The sequence below is a fragment of the Cyprinodon variegatus genome, unplaced genomic scaffold (assembly GCF_000732505.1).
Source record: "Cyprinodon variegatus isolate N-32 unplaced genomic scaffold, C_variegatus-1.0 Scaffold53, whole genome shotgun sequence".
NCBI lineage: Eukaryota > Metazoa > Chordata > Actinopteri > Cyprinodontiformes > Cyprinodontidae > Cyprinodon > Cyprinodon variegatus.
This window is the reverse complement of record NW_015150506.1, coordinates 1752525-1762789: the sequence shown is the minus strand read 5'-3', so window position 1 is coordinate 1762789 and position 10265 is coordinate 1752525. Positions and strand designations below refer to the sequence as shown.

Here is a 10265-nt window from a genome sequence, read left to right as displayed (position 1 = left end):
CGCTGGTGTAAATCGTCCAGGTGTGACAGCGGCTTTAAATTAAAACTCATTTAAATTAAATTTAAATTAAAACTCAGGTAACTCACCACAGTGATGACCTCCAGGTCCTTCAGGTACGTCCTCTCCGTGGTCAGAATCTCTTTGGCGATGAAGTAGGCCTTGTCGGTGGGGTATCGCTGGAGGAAGAAAGGGGGCTTAATCGTAAAAAGAAAAAGATAAACTGATGGCAAAAAAGGAAGTAGAAAGAATAACAATATTTCAGTAACAACAGCATGCCTTCCATTATCAACATGTCAGGATGCAGAGCCTTGGTAAAATATTGAGTCTGAAATAAACCCTTTTTGGATCCTTGTTGCTTTTTGAGCTGAAGGAGTTTAAAATGAACCCTGAAAAACAAACTGCAAACTGCAAACATTTCATAGAATTAAGCCCATTTTTTATCAATTAGGTCCTTTTTCTAAAAGGAACTTTTACCAATGGACTAAGATGATTTACATAAATTAAGGAGCGCCTAAAATCATGAATGAAAAGCTGCTCAAACTGAGGAAATTATTTTTCTATGCAGCAAAATACTTTTACTTGATTTAAGGTTTTTAAATCTAGAAATAAGCAAAGGCTACACTTAGAATTAGAAATGATTTATTTAAAACAAGATAAATTATCTACAACATAGTAGTCATTTTTTTTTTTATCTTGGTGCACTGAAAAAAATGGAAATCTAAATAAGTCATTTTTTTTCTTAAAACCAGTGAGTTTGTTCTTTAATTAAGGAGGTAAGTGAGACACTAACAGTGGAACAAGACAATTTAAATTAAAAATAAGAAAAAAAAAAATTGAATTGTCTTATTTCATATGCATTTTATCTAATTATCTTATTCTAAGAGTAAAAATCCTCATTCCGTTGGCAAATCATCTTATTTATCTACGGTACTCAAATTAAGGGTAAATACACTTAATTTAAATTTTTTTTTACTTATTTCTAGATCGTTTTTGCAGTGTAAGAACCAAATAACTAACACTGCAAAAATAATCTAGAAATAAATCAAAATGTCTTAAATTAACTGTATTTACCCTTAATTTGAGCAGGTAAATACATTGATTTGCCAATGGAATGAGGATTTTTTTTGCCTTAAAATAAGGTAATTAGATAATATACACTTGAAATAAGATAATGAAATAGATTTTTTTCTTATTTTAAATTAAATTGTCTTGTTCCATTGGCAAAGTGTCTCACTTTCCTCCTCAATTCCAGAAAAAATGCCCTTAAGAAAAAATGATTAATTTAGATTTTGATTTTTTCCAGTGTAAAGTGGCAAATCATCTTATTTATCTTCTCAGATTTTCAGCAAATCCTCTCATTTTAAGAAATATCTACTTATTTTAGCTGTTTTTTGCAGTAATATTCAGAGCAAAATAAAACTGGTTAGAATTTGATAAAGACGGAGGCAGATGTTAAAATCCCAGCAGGACAACAAACGTAAACGTTGAGCCAGATTTAATTATATGGTGAAGATTGTTAGTCATCCAGGTCAGAGTCATTCACAAAAGAGTTACAAAATAATCCACTGGACTTTGTTTCCAAGTCTGAAGACGTTTCGCTTCCCATCCAGGAAGTTTTTCAATTCAAAGCGGCTAAAATAGATTGCATTTGAGGTTTTAAACAGCAGCTCATCAAAATCCTTGTTTCGGTTTTGAAAACATGCAAATTGAAAAGAACGAACGGCTCCACCATTCCAGGCTTTCTAGGGGCTGCTGGATAAAACCTGGAACTAAACGCCATTTCGGCCATTTTGAATTGAAAAAGCTTCCTGGATGGAAGAGAAACGTCTTCAAACTTGGAAACAAAGTCCAACTTTTTTGTAAAGATATAAATATAATTTCAACAACAATAGTAATCGCATATAATCCCACTAATTTCTCAGCAGCTAACAGAGACATGATATGAATGTTTTGCAGTCGCTTTAAATCAGAACTTTGCAGATTATTGAGGGATGATGAAATAAAGAACTATGAATCCAGACTTTACGCTTTCTGGGTAATAATGTGAGTAAGAACTGGTGATGATTGAATACTTTCCCAGGGCTCTGTCTGTGAACAGGTTTGAAATGTTGATGAATTATTGAGGGGGGGGGGAATAAAGCAGTGTACCTTCCTCCTGCCCTCCTCCTCCTCCTCTAGCCTGGCAGCGCCGCCCACCTCGCTCAGGATGGGGCTCTGCAGCGGAGACGGGGCCTGGCTGGGCAGGCTGAGGGTCGACATCTGGAAGGAAGGCGACAGGCAGAGGGGACCCTTGGAGGTGAGGGGCGAGAGCTGAGGATTGTCCATTACTGAATCTATGGAAGAGGGAGAGGGGAAATTAACACCAGCAAATATGGGGAGGAGGGATTTATTTTTTTTTTTTTCATCTGAGAAAGTTTTAATAAGGGGGAGGGGCTTAATCTGTACCTGCAGAGGAACTAATCCCTGCAGCCTTATTAGAACCACCATGATTTTAGCGGCCTGCTGCCAAACATCAGCACTAACCGTCACTTAACCCATTTCTTTTCCCTTTCTGTTGTGAGAACAAACAGCAGGCCTAATCTGCACCACTCAGGCAGCAAATAAAGGAAGAGCAGCTCTAAGTATTGGTTCCCACACTTTGGAAATCCCAGGGATCATTTCCTAATCCCTGAAAAAAAAGGAGCTAAATGATTAACTGCATGAAACCATTTAAAGAACCGGCTCCTCTGCTTCTGTTCTAGCCGTTAGCTTCTCTGTACGACAGAGAGAAAATCCATCCCAGTCCTTTAACCGAGTCACAGATCGGTTCTTAGAACAGCTGCTCTTCCACTTCTTAAGCAACGGGAGGGGGTGGGGGGAGAGCAACAAAAAAAAAAAAACAGCACAAAAAAAAAAGAAAACAAGAAGACACAGGACTCGCTATTTGACCCGGAAATAATTCCTGCAGAAAAAAAAGGAAAAAGTCATGAGGAATGCGGCTCCTCTGCAGGGCAAATGGGTTGTTTATGTTTGATGTGGAGCGGCCCTCAGGGGGCCCACACGAGGAGGGGCGGCTCAGAGGGGACGGGGGTTTGCTGTGGAATGACTTGGCACAGGGCCCGCCTAAACGAGGCGCACACGCAGCTGGAATCAGCCGTCTGATGTGCGACCCCGCCCCCGGCTGCATGTGGTCTGATAGAGGAAACAACAAGAAAACAGCGGAAACCAAAGCTTGTTTTCATCTGCTGATGGATCGGAAAGCCTGCCGTCTTCCAGTCACTGGGTTTGACGATCGACGGCTCATAAAACAATGATCTGCTCCTCATTATACGGCCTGATTCAGAAACCGTTACAGACGGTTCAGACACCATTAGCTCAGGGCAGATGAGGTCAAACTAGAAGCCTGGTCAATTAATTATTTCCTACAAACATAAAGACAAACGTAAAGAATAAATCCCTGCTGACTCTGATTTGCAAAAATAAGTTTAAGTCTGACATTCATGGTACCCAAAAGTAAATCCTTTATTCTTGAGAATTAAAAAAAAATAAAACATACAAAACAATAAGTACAGATTTATGATGATGATTAGGATCAAATACACACAGGATTAAGGTGATGATTACTTGGCGGCTAGAAGCAGTTAGCTGGTTATTGTCGTCCGGGCATTTAGCAAAAATAGTCAAATAAAAAATAAAGACAAAGCCCTTTTTGTCAGATCAGACGACAAAGATGACAGAAGCTAAAGGAGGATCCAGATCTGTGCACATTTGCTGCAGAGGCTGACGGCTCGTTTTTAGCCGGCCAACAAAATGACAACGAGAACAAATGAGCGCTTTTAATCGGAGACGCCATCTTAACCGCTGCATCCCATTTAACGCCGGAGGATTTGATGGTTTATTCCACCATGAAGCATCAAACCCCTGAGATAAAGATGTGCTCTAGGCAGGGTCGCCAACCGCCCCATGAAAAACGGAATTGTTTCGTATTTAGAAATAGAAGTACCTGTCCCGTGTTTAGTGGAAAAGGAACGAACTTTGTCCCGTTTTACTGTGAGAGTAAAAAAATAGTCAGTAAAAAACTAATGGAAAATGAAAAACAAGGGCACATTAGATACAAAACTTACGGTAGAATTGTTCCCGGGCCCGGTCCTGCACCGCGACCAATGAGCTGACAACATAAACACTGGAAAAAAGGATCTAGAAATCGAATTAAGTGCATTTATTTTTAATTTCAGTAGGAAAATGAGATGATCTGCCAATGGAATGAGTATTTCTACTCTTAAAATAACATAATTAGATAATATGCACTTTTAATAAGACAATTCAATTTTTTCTTCTTATTTTAAATGTAAATTGTCTTGTTCCACACTGCAAAAAAGGAAAATCTATGCAAGTGTTATAAACTCAAATTCAGCATTTTGGTCTTATTACACTTGTTATTTTCTTAGTAAGAATAAATATTGTTAAGATTATTTGACTTGTTTTAAGAAAATTCATTTTTTTCATCCTAACTAGATAATATAACTAATTCTGAGCAGCATTTCACTTAATTCTGTGACATTTCTGCTAAAATATTAATAAAAATAATAAATAATTTATTAATAAAAAAAAGTTTTAAGTTTCTGTCAAGTGTATTTTTCCATACATTCACTACCTAAATAATGAAATTAATTCTAGCTAAGAAACAGACTAGTTTTAAGCCTTTAAATGAACTGGTATCAACTACATTTGCCTTGTTTCTAAGCCTGTTGGATGCTTAGCAATAACTGGTTACAGGACATTTAATTCTACGCAATAATGACTAATAAATGAGAATAAATTGCTTAAAATAAGAGAAAAAATCTTAACAAGTAAAAGAAAAATAGATTTTTCTACTTGATCTAAATTTTTTTGGATGCTTAAGAAATCTTACCAAGTCTTATTTGCTTGCTGCACTGGCAGATTATTTTGCTCAAAATAAGCAATTATTCACTTAAAACACTTTTTTTCCCCTTATTTTTTAGAAGCCATTTTTTGTTGTGAATTGGCAAAATGTCTCTTTTACCTCCTCAATTCAAGAACAAATGCATTTATTTTTAAGAAAAAATTGGTTATTGAGATTTCGATTTTTTTCAGCATTTCAGTGTATGTTACGATCCAGAATCCCCTCATCCCATTGGTCAAGCCAAGTGTCACTCACGGAGAAGATAGCGGGAGACAACGGAGCAGTATGGAGGACCAACGGAGTCATTTAAATGCCGACGCTGGTTTTAGGGGCGGTGCACCATCGCAAAGCGATGCTCCTCCTCCTCCGAGAAAAAAAAAAAAAAAAAGGATGCAGAAATATAGGGAGGAATGGGAAAAAAAACAAATACCTGGGTGGAAAAAGTCCACGATAATGAATATAAAGCATACTGAAAATATGCATCTAATTTAATGCAGTCGGGTCAGCTGGAACGCACAGGTGGTGTCCTTTTTTGTTTTTCAGGGAGTCAGCAACCCTTGCTCTACGAAGCACAGGAGGCTCTGAAAACCCAAATAAAGCTAAAAAGGAGAAGGACTTCAGCTTCGCAGTTTATTCCTCCTGATTTAAACGGTAGATTCATACAGAATCGAGTCCAGAACACTAATGAGAGGAAAAAAATACACGTTCCTCTATAAATACTTCAGAAAAAACCCATCATACCCATCAATGCTTCAAACACTCAAAGAAAAAAGCAACATAAATGAAGCCAATGTGCAAACCGCTGCTTCCTTTCAACAACCTGAACGTTGCCAAAGCGCGCTTAAAGCTAGAGCCTCTAAAGGGAAAAATAAACAACAACTAGAAATACGGGATTAAATGTACAAAAAGTGGTTTCCTTTAACTTTCTACATCATATAAACCTCTTAACACCGAACTACGTCCATCCTCATTCCAGCCGTTAATAATGATGCAGCTAGAGTGTTAAATATGCTTATAAAACGTAATACATTCATCTAATATAAAGTGGTATTAGCAGTTTATGGCTCAACAGCACAAGGTTTACGCTGCAAACACTGATCAAAAAAGGAGGAAAGTTCTCAAAATAAGCATATTTGTCCTTAATTTGAGCAGCTGAATAGATCAGCTGCAGATTTAATTAATATTTTTGCTCTTAAAATAAGATGATTTATATTATGCATTAGAAATAAGATGATGTTGTCTTTTTCCTTTTTCCTGTCTCACTTTCCTGCTCAAATTAAGGAAATATACAACGATTACAAGAAAAAATGTATTTTTTGCAGTGTTCATTATATTATCTGTATGAATGTGAAGTTTTATGGGTAATAATTAAAATGCTAAAAAATTCCACAGGCCCAGAAATAGCCTGTGTAATAACCATTTCAGCCAGCAGGTGTCAGTAAGGCACAGAGGTGAAATGTGTTGAATGTGCTTAACTTCAGTCTAGATGATCGATTATAGAGGGATCAAAGATAAGGAAGGCCTCAGAAGATAAGCAAAATTAACTTTGTTTAGTGAAACTATTAATTTTACGCTTGTGTTAAGCGAAGGGAAACATTTCCTGCATTAAGAAATGTATTAAAAACATGCAAAAAGATGAAAGACGAGTCAAAATGGGAAGGATTGGATTGTTAGACTACATATTGTAGATCATTAAGCTTTATAAAATGTTATGAAAATGATTTGTTTGGCTTCCACTGGGAAAATATCCTCCTTTTATCGAAATGCATCACTTCTAGACAGAGAGATAAGCTGCTTTTTATATTACACTGCAAAAATAATATAGAAATAAGTACAAAAAATCTGAAATGAAGTGCATTTACCATTAATTTAAGCAGGTAAATAAGATGATTTGCCAAAGGAATTAGTATTTTTACTCTTAAAATAAGATAATTAGATAAAATGCACTTGATATAACACAATGCAATTGTTTCTTCTTATTTTAAATGTAAATTGTCTTCATCCATTGGCAAAGTGTCTCACTTTCCTCCTCAATTTATGAAAAAATGCACTTATTTTAAGAAAAAATTACTTATTTAGATTATATTTTTTGCAGTGTACTCTTTTTAAACTGTTTTTTTCAGCAGCTGATGGGCCTAAGTGCTCTAAGGGTCTACATTTTAAGGTGTGGGGGTCCAGAGGGCTCTGCCAGGGCCAGGGCCTGCAGGTTGTGGCACTGAAGCAGGAAGCCCTCTATTCCTCCACTTCCTGTCAGAGGGTTACTGTAAAACAGGTCCTGCTCAGGAGGAAGGTTGCCGTCAGAGCCCCAGTCGGAGTCTGAGTCCGAGCTGCCGTTCCCGGAGCCCTCAGTGGCGGTGGGAGGGTAGCTGAGCTGCTCCAGCTGCTCCACCAGGTCACTGAACTGGACGGCGGAGCTGCTCTCCGAGCGCACAGAGCATGCTGGGAAGTTGACCATGGAACTGGCCTCCGACTGGATGTCGGAGCCAGGCAGGCGAAGGGAGGAGGACGAGCCGGGGACCCCGTAGCCCACCGACATGGACTCGGCCGCAGAGCTGAGCCCCAGGTTGTCTAATGAGCTACACTCGGAGCGGTTATTGACCAACGAGCTGGTCTCAGAGTGCCCGACCAGGCTGATGTTCCCGTTCAGGTCCTCTATTCCAACGCTAAAGATCCTATTTTTGCTGCCGTCAGACGCCTCCCCGAAACCTAACGGCCCTCCTTTATTCTCATCAAGCCCAAAGGAGTAAGCCTCGGCCCCCCCGGCATAAAAGGAGATCTCGGTGGGATCGTCGTCTATGAACTCCTCCGACACCTGCAGAGGCGAGCCGGACATGGAGAACATGGCCTTCTGCTTCGTCCGCAATAGTTCGGCCTCAAAAGCCTCGGGTGTAAGCGCTCCCTTCAGTTTCCCTCGCCCCCCTTCCAGCGAGCACCCGGTCCCCCTCCTCCCGCCACGCTCGTTATTCTCATTGTCATTTCTGGAGGGCAGGGTTTGGGATGAGCCGCTGTCTAAACACACAAACACGGGGCTGCAGTGTCCTGCTGCCTGATTGCGAGGGGCACCTTGAAACGAGAAGTGAGACGGGGAAACGGCCTTGACTGGGTCTTCCTTCGGAGGGCTGGGGGGCCTAGCTGCTCCCAAGGGGGGCTGCTGCTGCTGGGGTGGTGCTGGAGACTGGCTGGGTGGGGAGAAATGTTGGAGCTGAGGCGGCAGCTCTGTTTGCTGGAAAATCCTGGTCATGTGTGCAGGGAGGAAGGAGTCTGTGGTGGAGGAGAGGCAGCCTGGGGACCTGAGGCTGTCATTGAATGACAAGATCTGAAAACAGACGGACAACAAAGGACCAGACCGGGGCAAGAACAAAAACATACCGATTAAAGGACACAAATACACACTTTGAGTGGTTTAACATTTCTGGTAGACATTATGTCTGTTTGCTTCACTCCTTAATGGGAATGAGTTTTATTTACCTGTTTAGGCACATCTGATGTAAAGGAGCGGGCAGACATTCTCACTTTGCTGTTCCTCCTAAACAAAAACAGACATCTGTCTCAGAATAATCCGATCCCACTGCAAAAGCTCAGCTAAAAGAAGCAAGACTTCAAAGAAGTTGCTATATTTGCCCTAAAAATGAGCAGCTAAATAAGATCACCTGAGAATGGAAACAATATTTTTGCCCTTAAAATAAAAATGTTAAAAAGTATCCACTTAAAATAAGATAATAGAGCCGTTTCTTCTCATTTTAAACCTAAATTATCTTATTCTACAGGCTAACGATCTTACCTGCAAAAATTAAAGGTCCCACACTGGAAAAAAATCGAAATCTAGATAAGTAGTTTTTTTCTTAAAATAAATGCATTTGTTCTTGGCTTGAGGAGGTAAAGGTGACATTTTGCCAATGGAACAAGACAATTTACACTTAAAATAAGAAAACACAATTGCATAGTCTTATTTTAAGTGCATATTATCTAATTATCTTATTTTAAGAGTAAAAATACTCATTCCATTGGCAAATTATCTCATTTACCTTCTCAAATTAAGGGTAAATACACTTAATTCAAGAAATTTTTACTCATTTGTAGACCGTTTTTCCAGTGCATATTGTCCTACATTATAAAATATAAACATTGAGGCCCCCAGAGCAGGTTTTCTTTACCAAAATCTCCTTAATTAGCTCTGGACGAGTTTTCCACGCCCCCGTCCTCCCGCAACCATGACAACCAGACGTCGCCACGCTATCGGCTAGAATCCTGGAATAATAGCTAAGATGAAGTCCGTAGTTTGACTGATGGGCGTCTACAGACGGCTATGGGCAGCTCATTCCCCCTTATGACATCACAAAGGGCGTGCATTTCAAACAGATGCTTTTAAAGACGATTTAGCTCAGAGGTTTAGTAAAGCACTTATAGAAATTAAAGTTTTTTTTTTTTCCATTTGTGAATCTAAGGACACATGACTGTTACAAAAAGTTGATAATGTGAATTTTGCATAATATGGGACCTTTAGTGGAATACAATTCAATTAAAAAGGAACTATTTGGTGTAAAAATAGCCCCTTCATACGTGCACATGTGCACATGTGCACATGCAGTCATTGTGGGCATGAAAGTGTTAAAGGCATCCAACATTTGTAATAATATTTGTTTTCGATGTAAATAAACAATAAAATTACTGCAAGCTGTGTATTTTGTTATAAATTTAAAATATTGTCAGACGGTCTTTGCCATGTTATTTTTACATCGCAATACATTATCTCTGCAAAAACGATCTAAAAATTAGTAAAAATGTCTTAAATTAAGTGTATTTACCTTTAATTTGAGCAGATAAATAAGGCGATCTGTCAATGGAATGAGCATTTTTACTCTTAGACTAAGATAATTAGAAAATATGCACTTGAAATAAGAGACTGCAGTTTTTTTCTTATTTTAAATATAAATTGCCTTATTTCATTGCGAAGTGTCTCACTCACCTGCTTAATTCAAGAAAAATGCACTTTTTTTTTTCATTAGTTTTTTTCAGTGATGATTAAATAATGCGCTGCAAAAAAATGAAATCTAAATAAGTATTTTTTTCTTAAAATAAGTGCATCTTTTCTTGAATTGAGGAGGCAAGTGAGACACTTTGCCGATGGAACAAGAAAATTTACATTTAAAACAAGAAAAAAACGATTAGATTGTCTTACTTTTACTTTACTTTTTTACTCTTATTTAAAAATACTAATTTCTTTGGCAAATCATCTTACTTACCCGTTAAAATTAGGGGTAAATACACTTAATTTAACAAATGTTTATCTATTTAGAGATCGTTTTTGCAGTGTGAATTAGGGGTGTAAATAATAATCGTTTTGTATCGATGCATCGATCCA

At 38.3% G+C, this 10265-nt stretch overlaps 1 protein-coding gene across 1 annotated transcript in view; it reads right to left on the bottom strand.

Annotated features, from left to right (window-relative positions):
* Positions 1–10265, bottom strand: part of farp2 (FERM, ARH/RhoGEF and pleckstrin domain protein 2) — a 71632-nt gene that overhangs the window by 18750 nt on the left and 42617 nt on the right. Inside the window, exons 12-15 of the mRNA XM_015371105.1 lie at positions 8372–8429; positions 7967–8219; positions 2149–2333; positions 87–176 (exon numbers count right to left, since the gene is read on the bottom strand). Coding sequence (XP_015226591.1) covers positions 87–176; positions 2149–2333; positions 7967–8219; positions 8372–8429 — 586 coding nt within the window. The remainder of the gene's footprint in view (positions 1–86; positions 177–2148; positions 2334–7966; positions 8220–8371; positions 8430–10265) is intronic.